General features: G+C 38.5%; 1 protein-coding gene across 3 annotated transcripts in view; it reads left to right on the top strand.

Annotated features, from left to right (window-relative positions):
• Nucleotides 1–14,509, top strand: part of ERC2 (ELKS/RAB6-interacting/CAST family member 2) — an 872,358-nt gene that overhangs the window by 298,578 nt on the left and 559,271 nt on the right. For 2 of the 3 annotated variants that reach the window (XM_061622019.1, XM_061622018.1), the window contains 3 exons: nt 2,487–2,528; nt 4,423–4,578; nt 8,703–8,870. In XM_061622019.1, coding sequence (XP_061478003.1) covers nt 2,487–2,528; nt 4,423–4,578; nt 8,703–8,870 — 366 coding nt within the window. The remainder of the gene's footprint in view (nt 1–2,486; nt 2,529–4,422; nt 4,579–8,702; nt 8,871–14,509) is intronic. The other variant, XM_061622017.1, reaches the window with a different exon arrangement.

The raw sequence follows: 14,509 nt of genomic DNA, 5'->3' as shown, positions 1-14,509 counted from the left end.
GAAATCAGAATATTCATTTAAAAAAGCAACAACCTGGAAATCTTTGCAAATGAAGACATACAGTTGGCCCTAATATTCAAAACTTTCTGAGAATATGGAATGAACTATGTTTTTGGTTTAGTGGTGAAAACTGTTGGGCTGTGACCCATGGGCATTACTGTCTCTAGTTGTTTTCCATGAAGCCTGCAAGTTTGGAGAAGTAACTGTTATCTCCTGGCCTGAGAGTGAGCAGACATCCAAGGCCAGCGGTTGTCATGGTAACGTGAGATAGCGACTGGGAGAGTTCTAGCAGCTATCTGTGTTGAGCTGAGTCTTCTGCGTACTGTCTTTGAACTGAGAACTTCTCTCCTAGAGGGGGGGATCTTAAAGCCTTAAGCCATAATGTCTTAATAAAAGACTCTTAACCTGATCTAATGCATCTGAGAAGTTTCTTGAGCAACTTAACTCCAACGTAACGTATGCTGTTTCACGCAACAACGCACACACATCAACCTGTGTTGAGCAACAACCTGGAAATCTTTGCAAATGAAGACATACAGTTGGTCCTAATATTCAAACCTTTCTGAGAATATGGAATGAACTATGTTTTTGGTTTAGTGGTGAAAACTACATGGTGAAAACTTCATTTTAGATAGGTTGCTTGGTTTTCATTCTCTGTCTCTCATTATGGGGCTATTAAAACTATACAAGTGGAAAGAGAATAAATCTTTGCAGTATCGATGCAGAACATTGTTTTTAAAAATATTTGCTTTCAAAGTAGGAAAATGTTTTTGTTAGAGGCAGAGCCTTAAATGGACAAGTGTTCTGTGTGGGGCTACAGGGCTTGTTCTGGGTTTGGGGAGTTCCTTGGGAAGATGAGCTCCATGGGCTTCCCTCCCTTCACTTGGGCCACATCCTCCTTACTGTGGCCTACTTGCAGCTCCTCCTCCTCGGTGTTGCCACCTCCACGTGCTCGCTGGTCATTGAGATGGCTGATCAGAAAAGGTAGTGGCTGCTGATACTCCTCCTCCTCATTCTCACTTCTCTCACAGCTTTCTTGTTTGCCCATCAGCCTCCTGGACAGCTAATTGGCTTGTGCATGAACAGCAATGGGGATGGTGACAAGGATAAACAGCAACCGCTCTGCCTGCTCACTTTTCTCATCTAGTACCTATGGGAAGAGGTGGCAAATGGATCCAGGCTGGGTTCAGTTCCAACAGCAGATACAGGAGCTGCTTCTTTACTGTTTGCTTACTCACCCTCTGTCTTTCTTCCTCTGGGCCAGACCTTGCTATTCCCTGATGCTAGCTCTGAGGAGGTGGGCTCTGATCCTTGGCCCATCACATCTCCTTGGCATCAAGTAGCTGTACTGCTTTTTTGCCATTCTTTACCCACTTCCTATTATACTTAGTCACTGATTGTATAACTTCCCTTTCCTATTAGCAGACTTTGTGCATAGACTTGATTCTTCAACATTAGCTGCTTCCATTCTGCTCACTGACCCTGCAAGCCTTTTCCTAATTCCCTACTCCCAACAGTCTGGCAACCTGTTCCTGTTTCCAGAATTTCCTTACCTGGGTGGGCTTTACCTTACCTTTTTGGGAACTGGCCTCCCAAATGACCCCAACTTTCTTTTCTTGCTCATGACAAAGTCTTGGGTAAGATGCCTTGGCCCAGTTTGTTCAATGAAAAAAAACACAACATAATCCTACAGGGATCCATTTCTCATCTCTTTGAATACTGTGTACCTCAGAGAAGTTGGAAACTCTCCAGTATGAAAAAAAAAATCCCCCCACTTCTCCCCTTTAAAAATAGAATATTGGATAAAGAGTGAATGTTACTCTGTTCCCAATTAAAGGTATATGTAGAAAGCTCTGTGTGTATAGCAAGGGCTTCAGACCACCTTTCTGGAAATAGCCCCTGCACTACCAAATAGCTGACTTCAAAACTCATGACAGCTTCAGTTATAGTCTCAGGAGAGAGACACTGAGTTTGGAGAAGAACCCTGGAAAATCCTGGGACAAGAGTACAAGCCCTTGCACATGCTTAAATTGTCTGTTTGGATAGTGATCGTTGGCTACAATCCTGAGGACCATTTACTTGCATCTCTGGCTTTTTTCCCTTTAAAATTAGACAGATCCTTCCAGATATGGGACATTGTACTTTGTCATCCTAGTTAACCTATATCTTGGTAAAGCCCCAATGATACACATAAGAACTGCATTAAGGAAACGCACACAGTTGACACAAGAAATCATAATATAGTCTACTAGGAACTTCTTCTGTGCAAAGCCAGTTATAACACGTGGAAGATTTGCAAGAACTTATGTGTTCATTAATTTCAAAGGGGAATTCATAGGATTAGCTACTATGAATTTCTGTAATTAAGGTATGCAGAATTTGGAAAAAGAGTGATTACATGGTGAAAACTGTGTTGCATGTGCAAGAGAGGAAGTGGATGCGTCGAGAGTTCTTAAGTAAATGAAAATGTACCTTACTTCTTGCAGAGACAGCCATCAGTATGTATTGATCCAGCTGTGATATTTCAGGTATGTTGAAGCACTGCTGCTGCAAAGTTTAGTGTGTAGCATGTAGTGCATAGTGTTCACTTTGCACGAGCCTGCCCTTTCTGTACTTCTAAAGGTAAATCTAGATCTTTTCATGACTCTTGTATGAACATATAAAAGGACAGAGTCACAATACACCTCGCATGAGATTCTTCTTTGATTTCTCTTTTTGTGAATGCCTCTTTGTGCTTTTTCTGTCTCCTTTCTGGAGTGCCCTTTCAACAGGGTATTCCTAAGCCTAGTCTTAGAGGAAACAACTTTCCAAATCCTCTTGCAAATTTTTGAAGTTTGAGAGGAGACAAAGACTTGCTATACAGCAAAGTTTTATAAGTCAGGCCCAGTTGCTTCTTAAAAATTCTGATACATCTTTGCAGAAAGAAATTGACTGGAAGATCTGTCTATTAGGCTACAGGCTTAAAACCATTCACTCTTTGTAGGTTCTTGTTGTGCTGCTCGATTTTCTTACATAATCTACTTCATGCTCATTAGAAACATTTTTGTGAGTAATCTAATTCTGAAAAATGTATATTATTGTATTACCAGTTGTTTACTGACATTTCATGAAAACAGAATAGCTGTTCTTTGAATTAAATTACGATTTTCTCATAATCAGCTTGAATATTTACTTGCCTTGTTATAAAGATGGGGTATAAATATTGAAAACAACAGCAGCAGCAACAATAATAATTCCTAACAGGCAGTTTAGATAATCTTCACCACTGCTTTTGTGTGGAATAGTTGTATATTGGATTCATGGAATCCATGTTGTGACTTCAAGTTGGAGACATGCTGGAAGATCTTATTGGATCCTACTACTGTGCTCCAATAGTAACTTTGGTATTGGTGATAGCTGGGTTGTCTTGTGTCCTCCCCCACTTTTTTGTTTTAGATATAATTCATAAAACAGAATGGTTTATTTATTTAAGGCATTTTATACCATGCTTCATAATATTTATCCCAGAATTATGGTTTCTTGTTATGGGGGATACTAAAACACACAACTTGACAGTACACTTATTTCTAAAAAAAAGGCACAAGTGCTTAGTTTTTATCATTTCTTTTAACAGTTCAAATGGTCAGTCATGCCTAATGTTGGAAGCAATCTGTATTTCCAATAAGCACCTTTATGGTCATCCATCATATCAGTTGCTTGTAAACATGGTAGACTGGACTCTTCAGGCTTCTTGTTTACAGGCTTGCTTTTTAACACTTCACTAGTTTGTAGTGGCTCTCTGAACTCTCTAAATATTTCTTATCAACAAGGTTGTCAGGAATCAGTGACCAAGCACATTTAGGGGCTTTTTCAGGATCCCCTTTGTTTTTGAACGTACATCTTAGTGACTTGTAGCAAATGTTGCTCTTGTTTAGGGTTCTAGCCAGCTAGCCATGCCTTCCAGGATACCCCGTCACAGAGCTTGTGGTGTGTACCAACCCTGCAAGAGAGTAAAGTATCAATTATGCTTCTAATTCTTAGGTAGTACTGTCACCATTCTGCTCACTAGCCTCTGTTGCAAGGACATCCACAGCCTTCAGGGCACCCTATGTCCCCCTCAGATCTGCTCTGGAGGGTTAGAGGAGCCCCTAGAACAGATTTAGGGGTAAGCGGTGGGAGGAGAGGGGGAAAGTTCTGTTGCACTAGGAGTAATCCTTGTATTGATGGCACTCTGACTTAGCACTATGTTGAATATAACCTGGGTCTGCATTTTGGAGGGTGGCTGGGTTATATAGCTATTAGTGGGCTTATTCCAGTGCAATTTACACCAAAAGCAGCCCTAGCTCCTTGTGCTGACCTTGTTATTTTTCTTGGTTGCTCTTGTTTTGTACTTTGTAGGCATGACTTTCAATAATTGCATACCAACACTTTTTTAAAAAATAGGATACAAAAATAGCTTCACTGGAACGTAATATCAGAGATCTTGAAGATGAAATACAGATGCTGAAGACTAATGGAGTTCTGAACACAGAAGATCGAGAAGAAGAAATCAAACAAATAGAAGTTTACAAGAGTCACTCAAAGTTCATGAAAAATAAGGTATATTTATGTAATAAAATGAGAGCCATTTCAGTTCTGATTTTTGAGGGTGGTGACAATTTTACTGTGTTAACTCTTGATCTGAAGAGGGTGGTACTAAAAAAAACCTTCCTGAAAGATAATTTTCAGTAGGTATATTGCTTTTATTGTTTTGATGTTATCTTGTTGAGAGAACTTTCCAAGTTATATTCCATGCACACAACAACCTTTGTTGAGCCACATCAAACTAGTGTGAAACACGTGCAGTAATTTGAGGGCATTCTGTGCTGTAAACCATATTAAAATGTCACAGAAGGAGGAAGTACTTTTGCCCCTCTGAATAAAAATTATGACAACAGTATTCCTATTATCAGTTCTCTGCAATCTCTCCCTGCAAAATAATTGCAGCAAATGCACCTGTGGGACTGAAGACAACAGAGAGTTCCTTCATGTGTGCCACATATACCATTGTGCTGTTACCAATGGTAGGAAAAGTAAAGATGCGTTTACATGGGTGAAGAATCCACTAGAATGCAAGCCCCCTAAGTCACCACTCAAATATTAGACAGTCAAAACTGTTCATTCACATGATAGGCTAAGCAAAAATATGCTCAATTTGTTTTATCTTCAAAGTAGTCCTCCTGGATGAGGTCACCACCTGTCTGGGGCCATATATGACTAGACAGGAGTTTCAGAAATGCGAAGAGGAAGTTTCAAGGATTTTGAGAGGATGGGATGCAATAGATTCTCCTCCTCTTAAAGGGCAGAGGAATGAGAGGAAGATGGTTGCATTGTTTTGTCACAGCCTTCTGATCAGCTCTTTGATAATCATGCTACATTCTGATGAAAGTCTGTATAAGCTGTGTCAACAGTCCTGTCCTTCCTCTGACAATTGAGATTTGCAGCAGAAGATACTACTTCTGCCATTCATCACAGGACCTTTTAAGGTGGAAAAAATATTTATATAGCTGTCAGCAAAGAAATCTTATTATACCCCATCTGTCAAACCTGAGATCATTGATAAGGAACTCTGATAAATATAAGTCCTGAATGATGGCAAAATGGAGAACAAGGCTCCATTCATGGCCAACAACTCTAGGTGTTATAATTCTCTTGGGGGAAAATGAGATTTAAAGAGTATTTACAGATATTTTTAATTTAAATGAAAAGAAACACATGTCTGCTAAAGGCAGATAATTATGGAAAGCTGCTTTTCCCTTGAAAGGTACACTTAAAAAAATCAAACTTTAAAGAAACCCAGCACAAAAACCCATAGACATATTTGTCTGTATTTTGGTAGGCATTATCCCCTCTGGAGGGGCCACTATTCCAGAAAATTTAATCCAAATCTGTCTAAAAGAAAAAAAAAAGCTGTTTTGAAACTTTCTGCTTAATAGTGTATGGTGATCTGCCTATTTTGAATGAGAACAGAAAGCATTGCCCTTCTGGTGTGCCTTTTTGTCATCTTCATGGAGCCAAATTTGCACCTGCAAATAGCAAATGAAATGGGGAAAATAAGCAAGAGGGATTTCATGATTTTTTTTGCCCCCAGCCCTTGCCTTTTTCCTAAGACATGATGAGATACATTGTTTTATAAAAAGAGCTCCAGCCTTTTGTCTTGTTTCAAGCATTAAATAGTTCACCAGATTTCTAGTTATTCTAACTTGCCTCAGATTCTAAGTTGCATGGCAACAGTTTGCAAATCATGTCACTGGAGCTGATTGCAAATGAGTAAAACTACATAGCACATCTACAGTGAAAATGACACCATACTCCTTAACTGATTATTTATCAGGTGTTGGTTGTATGATGGATAAAACAAGAAAGATCTTTAAGAAGAGATTTAGATTCTTCTATGGCCATGTGGGTCCCATATAAAACACAGGCTGTAATATATATTGGCTTCAACTTTTCCTTGTAACATGTAGAATTACTCTGACCTTATTTTTATGTTTTGGTTTTCGCACTATATCTGTGCTTACTTAGATCAGGCTTGTGGTTATGTGGTAAATGCATGGAAAATTTCCATTTTTTAATCAAAACAAAGCTTTTTTTAAATGAACATGCCTCTGAGTAAGTTGAATATTATGTTTCAATTTTGCCTGTGAATTGTTTTTTCTGAACTACTCCTTATTTTTATACATTGAGATGATGCTTAATTTGCCATTCTTTCCTCCTTTGCTCTCCCTTTTAGATTGCCAGTCTGTGTAAACGACCTGCCTTATTTTGTTTAAAATCTGCATAGAGTACCATCCAATTTTTAAGTGCTTGATATATAATTAGTACTAATTATTACAATAAAAGATGGCCAGAAAATTGTTTGGTTAGAACAGGGATGGGGAGCCTATGGTCATCCAGAAGTTGTTGGACTTCCATCAGCTCCAGCCAGCATGACCAAAGGTCAAAGGTCAGGGAATATGGGCCACAGGTTCTGAATCCCTGAATTAGAAAAAAACAAATCTTAATAGAGACAAGTGAGTGAATTTGCATTCTTCTTTAAATATCCCACATGTGCAAGTATATAAAAGCATGTATTTTGGATTTGATTCTAAAATAATTAATTTCATATATAAAATGAAATGAAGCAGTGTGGGGCATGTAAGAAATATTTACATGTAACATGTGACTCTGCAATATTGATAAAAGTTGTACTTTATTTATTTGGAGCATGTGGGGTGACCACTGTAAACTTGTAATCAAAATCCAGATTTTGTTGGCTACAACTCCATTATGAAATCTTTTCCCTCTCCTCTCATACTGTAGGTATGGGATAAACCAAGTCTCACTATTGGGGAATGCAGCATCTCCAGTCTTGCTTTCTTTCAGTTTAGTGTTTATTTTACTGCTTATGGCTATTCAGAAGAACTTGATAATGCAAATCAATATGGTTTTTTGACAACTGAGTTTTCTCTCAATAAGTTTATTTATTTTATTTATTTATTATTTGATTTATATCCCGCCCTTCCTCCCAGCAGGAGCCCAGGGCGGCAAACAAAAGCATTAAAAACACATCAAAACATCATAAAAACAGACCTTAACATACATTAAAACAAATCAACTTTAAGAACATATTTTTTAAAAGAAAAGCTTTAAAAATATCTTTAAAAAAGGGTTAAAAACATATTATTTAAAATAAATAAAAAATTAAAAGCAATTCCAACACAGACACAGACTGGGATAGGTCTTAATTTAAAAGGCTTGTTGAAAGAAGAAAGTCTTCAAAAGGCACCAAAAAGATAGCAGAGATGGCGCCTGCCTAATATTTAAGGGGAGGAAATTCCACATGGTAGGTGCCGCCACACTAAAGGTCCATTTCCTATGTTGTGCAGAACATCTAAATGCCTCAGTTTAGATGGCAGCCATGAAGAAAACGCAATTCTTCTCTACCTTTGTGTATTTTATAGTTGTGGGGATCCAGTTGTTTTGAATATTATAGTGTGTCAATCTGAACCCATGCAATCTCATGTGTGGACAATGGATGTCCACTTGACCTAAACCACCAGGATTCGCTTCTGTTTACAAAGAGTGGGTAGGATGGGTGAGTTTATGTATTTCTGGGGCAAGTCTTGGGATCATGTGCATTAACTACTGTACATAGGAAGTCACATGTGAAGGAGACATAGACACAGTTTCCATTTTCCATTTATCCCTTTTGAAAAGGGGAAAGATTGTAAAAGATGGGTGAATCATGTATAGACACCAAGGTTACATGTGACATTCTCCCTCTAGAAGTAGCTGCTTGCACTCACAAGGATCATCTCCCCCCACCCCATCATTACCAGAAAGTTAATATCATGGTGCTGCAATCATATGGATGAGAACAATCACAACATCATCAACCCAAGCCCCAGCTTGGTCCCAGCAATTGGCCCTTCCCATCTGGTGGAAGGGTTACACAATGTTGTGGAATGAATCCATGGCAAAGTGGCATTCATGACACAGCTTAATGTTTAGACAGTACATGTGGCTCACAATCACATTTCAATTCAAAGCTTGTTCAAGAATATTAATCATATGTGAAATTAAATACATTTACTTTAACATAGTCTTGCATACAAGATGCCTCTTACGTGAACTCAGGAAGTAACATGATGTGGAAACTGATGAACTAAATTGCTTTATAAAACACTTTTTTTTTTTTGCAGATTGACCAGTTGAAACAGGAGCTTTCAAAGAAAGAATCGGAACTTCTTGCCTTACAAACTAAGCTTGAAACCCTTAGCAATCAGAATTCAGATTGCAAGCAACACATTGAAGTGCTTAAAGAGTCACTTACTGCCAAAGAACAGAGAGCTGCCATACTTCAGACAGAGGTAAGGTATTTTATTAGCATCTAATGCAGTATAAATGTTTTGTTCATGGAGTGTGTCAGAATTAAAATGATGTACTCATAACAAATCTATGCAGAAGACAAAACCTGACCTTTTAAAAATTTACTATAAAGTAAGATAGCTGTACTGTTAACTGATGCCAAGGCCAGCCATGTAATATTTGCAACATATCTACTGACTTTGATAGCAGGTGTGCTTTTGCTGGAATTGGAAGGATCTAGCAGGAAACCACAATAAGTGTATGCATTTAGAATTTAATTTCCCCCTTACCACTAGTATTCTGTGCAGTTGCTTTCATTTATATCTTTTATAAGGCTGTTTTAGTTGTACATTTGGAATTGGCACATAGTTCAGAAGAATATGCACATTTGTATAAAGAAAATAATTACTTTGTCAGACAAAAATGTGTGAAAGGAACTTTACAGATCTCTGCAAGTTAGGGCCAAATGATACGTTATGTGGGAGATATGTGTAGTTTTGCCTGACTTTTTAATGCAGTCAATATGGAGTGGTGAGGTGAGAGAGCTCTGAAGTTCTTCAGAGCTGTGTGAAGGGGGAAAGTGTCACTTAATTTCCACTGCACCCAAAGGGGGAAATAAATAGATGGACCTCTCTTTTTTTTTAACTGAGAGGTGGAAAAGGAGCATGGGCAAGGCAGTTTTGACCTGAAAAATAGTGTGTGGAAGAAGGGCTAAGTGCTCTTCCCCCTCCCCCAATCAAATTTGGAGCTTGCTATGGCTGTATTAAAGTTTTAAAAACATGCCGCCCTGGGCTCCTGCTGGAAAGAAGAGCAAGATATAAATCAAATAATAAATAAACAAATAACATATAACAATTAGGAGTGTGCATCACCTCCTGTTTGGCTCTTATTTCCAGCAATCCACCTGATAAAATGAATGGGTCAATTTTTAGTTTTTCCTAACTGGACCCAATAGAATGTTCTGTTGTATGCTGCTACATATTATACTACATCCATTTGCAAATAAAGGAAGGTTAAATGAAAATATAAATCTACCGTCACTGGAAAAGGACACCCATAATTTAAAATACAGATTTGTTTGTAACATCATGATAATGACAAAAGAGAAATGAGCTGTCCAGGTTGCCTAATTGTTAATCTTGCACTATTTACATTGCCATGCTTTAAACAGTTTGTTGGCTGAATGCCTTGTTTTGGTTGCTGTGATGATGCTGGTTGTGAGGAAGGACCTGACTTAGCCACTCTTTAAAAAACTCTCATATTTGTAATCAGTTGTATCCAAAGCTGCAGTTCTGTGTATGTAACAGATCTTTGCCTTCCTTTCCTGTTACCTGCAGCCTCCCATGCACCCTCAAATCTTCTCTAGAGGGTTGGAGATCTCTGGAGCAGATTTTGGGGGCATGGGGGGAGAGGAAGAGAGGAAAAGGAAGTCCCATTACATGAGCAGAAATTTGCTTGTGCAATGTTAGATACAACTTTACATTTATTACTAGGAAATGGACTCAATCACTTAGAAGTTCATCCACTGAGATTTGATTTCCTCTTTATTTTAAAAATAAATAATATAGGTGCTCATTTTCGCTAAGCTCAATGAAACACTGTTCTGGACACCATCTTGTGTTCTTCGTTAATATGTATGGCAGTTACTGTTAAATGTGGTAAAAGCAGGTACCATTTTAACTGAGATTTCAGGATTACATTGTGATGAACTATTGGGGTCAACTGTATGATACGATGCTGTTGGTCTCTTTTTACTTTTTTGATGTCTTGTTTTCTAGATTACAGAATGTTCATAGGAATGTGATGCAATTTTGTGTTGGCATGTACTATTCCTTTTAGGGGTCTCTCTGTAAAATATTACAGAAGAAGTGCATAGCAAAAAGGGCTGCAAGTGGTAACTGGTTTAATTGATAGATCAATCAACCAAAGTTTCAGTCGGTTGATTGGAGAGTGACAAGTTTGATTAGAGAGTGAAAATTTTAATTGGTTGTCATATTTTGTTATGTCCATTGGTAAAAACAAAACAAGTTGAACTGAACTAAGCTGGTGAGACTGAGAATTAAGGACTTTTCTAAAAGGCTATTTTTGTTCTGGTGTGCTACTGTAATAGAGAAATACTGCCCTGGGCTTCTGCTGGGAGGAAGGCTGGGATATAAATCAAATAATAAATAAATAAATAAATAAATAAATAAATAAATAAAATAGTAAAGATAACCTTTCTTCCTTACAATGAGTGACACCTTTTGTTTATTGAATTTTGAGTTTGCAGTCTTCTTTCAGTATCTCAAAAAAACACCTGTATAATAAAAACATACGTAAAATAATCTGTCAAAAGGCCACTCAACTAAACAATTATTGCATGCACTGAGAGACTTCCAGGGGTTCCAACACTTACCCAGGATTTTATTTCCTTGGAATGAAGGTCAGCGGAGACTGTGGTGTCTTAAGGATATATGGTTTTATATACTGCCTGATATATATACTGCCTGAGCATGTAGAGCATCTCAGTAGGGCTATGCACTGTATTTGTACAAATGACAATAACAAAACAAATAGGGCTGATTTGAGCCTATTTGTATCCTGTCCAGATCAGGTATAAGTAGCTACAAATCTCTGCAAATCGGATTGGCTAGCCCCAAATCAATTTGTACAGATCTGTAACTCAAAACAGTCTCTAATGAGCCCAGACAGGGTGAAAAGGAACAATTACAAGACCATAAAGAAGAACACCAGGATGGGAAGAGAGGGATGAAAGCTAGAATGCTATCACTCCACCCAACACTCTCCAATCGCAGTGCTTGGACACAGTGAAATCTTAAAATGCAGAAATCTTTTGTAAGTTCTATCTCTTAGAAATATTTGGTGGGGTTGGGTGGCATTTGTTCAGCTTGTATATGTTTTCTGTTCTTTCCCAATCAATCACAGTCCTATCCTTATTTATTGTCTGTTTTTATTTTATTTTATTTTATTCTCATTGCTGAGAATTATTATTAAACCTTGTAGGCATATTTAGCCACAGCTTTCTGCAACAACAATAATAATAATAATAATAATAATAATTTCTGATTGCTAGCCATAGTGACTATTATTAATATTAAATAGTATTTTTATTTTCCCCTCACGGCTGCTGTTGACAGTCTGCTCCTATATATATGACAGGGGTCTTTTTTTAAAATAAAAAAATATTGGAAAAAGCAAATTTTAAAGGTAGGTAGCATGAAAGCCCTGGAGCTACTCAACTGAAATGTGGAGGGTTAAGCCCATCTATAGGGGCTACTATGTCCCAAAATTTCATGTCGCTACGTGCATATTATCTCCATGTTGCTGCCAGCCAATGCCTACCTAATGCTACCCACTTGTGTCTAGTATCACAAACCTAATTTTAAAAAGGCCTCAATTTTGTTTTTCAAAATTTTGAAGAAAGGAACAGGGGAAACACAGGAGCATGAGAACTGGCATGCCTGAAGACTCACAGTCTTAAAAAAAAATTTTTTTTTGAAGAAGCAAACTTTAAAGGTAGCATGAAAACTGGAGCTACCTGAAGTAAGGCAGGGTTGCTTCCCTCTATAGGGTCTACCATGTCACCAAATTTCATATCCATGTGTGAAAAAAAATGATTGTCTGTTTTAATTTTAAAACATTTTTTTAATTTATTTATTTATTTTGTTTAATTTCTAGACCGCCCATAGCTAGTAGCTCTCTGGGCAGTGTACAAAACTGGATTAAAATACAATAATATAATAAAATCAATAACACATAGCAGCAAGTTAACTAACAAAATTAAACGTAAAAACATTAAAATGCCTGGGAGTATAGCCAGGTCTTAACCTGTCGCCTAAAAGAAAGTACCGTAGGCGCCAGGCGTATCTCCTCAGGTAAGCTGTTCCAGAGTTCGGGGGCCACCACAGAAAAGGCCCTAGATCTAACAACAGTCCTCCGGGCTTCCTGATGAGTTGGTACCCGGAGGAGGGCCTTAGATACTGAACGAAGTGAACGGGTCGGTTCATAGCGGGAGAGGCGTTCCACAAGGTATTGCGGTCCCACACCATATAAGGCTTTATAGGTCAAAAGCAGCACCTTGAATCTAGCTCGGAAACAGATGGGTAGCCAGTGCAAGTGGGCCAGGACAGGTGTTATATGCGCAGACCGATAGGTCCTCGTCAACAACCTGGCTGCCGCATTTTGCACTAGCAGGAGTTTCCGAACAGTCTTCAAGGGCAGCCCTACGTAGAGCGCATTACAGTAGTCCAATCTAGAAGTTACCAGAGCATGAACAACTATAAAGGTGGCTAGCATGAAAACCCCTGGAGCTATCCAGCTGCAACTTGGCAGGGGTAATCTATATAGCTTGATAGCCTGATTATTGTTGTCCATGCACTTGTAACCTCCAGGCTGGATTACTGTAATGTGCTCTGTGTTGGGCTTCTCTACGCGCTCCATGTAAGATTGGCCCAGAAGCTGCAGCTGGTCCAAAATATGGTGGTGTGACTGCTCACTGGGGGCAGGGTATCACCAACATGTCACTCTGCTGCTGAAATAATTGTACTGGTTGCCCATTAGCTACTGGGCCAAGTTCAAGATTCTGGTTTTGGTTTTGGTGTACAAAGCCCTATACAGCTTGGGACCAGGATACCTGAAAGATCGTATTACCCCTTATATACCCAGTCAATCACTAGGTTCTGCAGGTGAAGGCCTCCTACAGATACCATCTTATCAGGAGGTCTGTTCCACACAACATAGGAAGCGGACCTTTAGTGTAGTGGAACCTACCCTTTGGAATTCCCTCCACTTAAATATTTGACAGGTGCCATCTCTGTTATCTTTTTGGTGCCTAGTGAAGACCTTCCTCTTTCTGCAAGCTTTTTAAGTGGAGGCCTTATCCCAGTCTGTGTCTGTGTTGGAATTGCTTTTTAATATGGTTTTAAAGCTTTAAAAAAATGTTTTTAAAGAAGTTTTGTTTTAATATATTTTAAAAGATGTTTTGTTTTAATATACTTTAATGTCTGTTTTTAAGATCTTTTGGAGTGTTTTCAGTATTTCAGTTACCCTGGGCTCCTTTTGGGAGTAAGGGTGGGATATAAATTTAATTAATAAATAAATAATAAATAACATAAATATATAGAAACTAACATGTCTCCAAATTTTATGTCACTAAGTCAAAAAACAAGAACATTATGGCCATTTTGGTTTTGCAATGTAAGTCAAGGATTTCTGGAGTCTTGTAATATTTATTTATTTGTTTATTTATTAGATTTATATCCTGCTCTTCCTTCCAGTAGGAGCCCAGGGGGCATATTCGGATTATGATCCAGATTTGGATCCAAATCAGGTCAGATCAGGTTTGAATCTGTGCAGACCAGATTGGGCCTGATCTGTATTTACAAATTGGATCTGAGGGTACATGCACAGCCTTAGTTCTCAGCATGAACACTCCAACAGATCTTGTTTCCCCAAGTGGCCTTGGATTCAGCACAGAGAGCAAGTCTCTCTGTGTCTTTTTAGCTCCCAGCTCCATGTCAGACTAATTTGCACAATTCCCGTCATTGTCAGATCCAAGAGCTCTGGCAATGGCGGGCCTTTGCAGTCATGCTGGGGAAGACCTGGCATGGCTTCAACGCCCCTCCCCTTTTGGGTGTGGCAT

The sequence above is a fragment of the Rhineura floridana genome, chromosome 3 (genome assembly GCF_030035675.1).
Source record: "Rhineura floridana isolate rRhiFlo1 chromosome 3, rRhiFlo1.hap2, whole genome shotgun sequence".
Classification (NCBI taxonomy): domain Eukaryota; kingdom Metazoa; phylum Chordata; class Lepidosauria; order Squamata; family Rhineuridae; genus Rhineura; species Rhineura floridana.
This window is presented reverse-complemented; position numbering and strand designations above follow the sequence as displayed.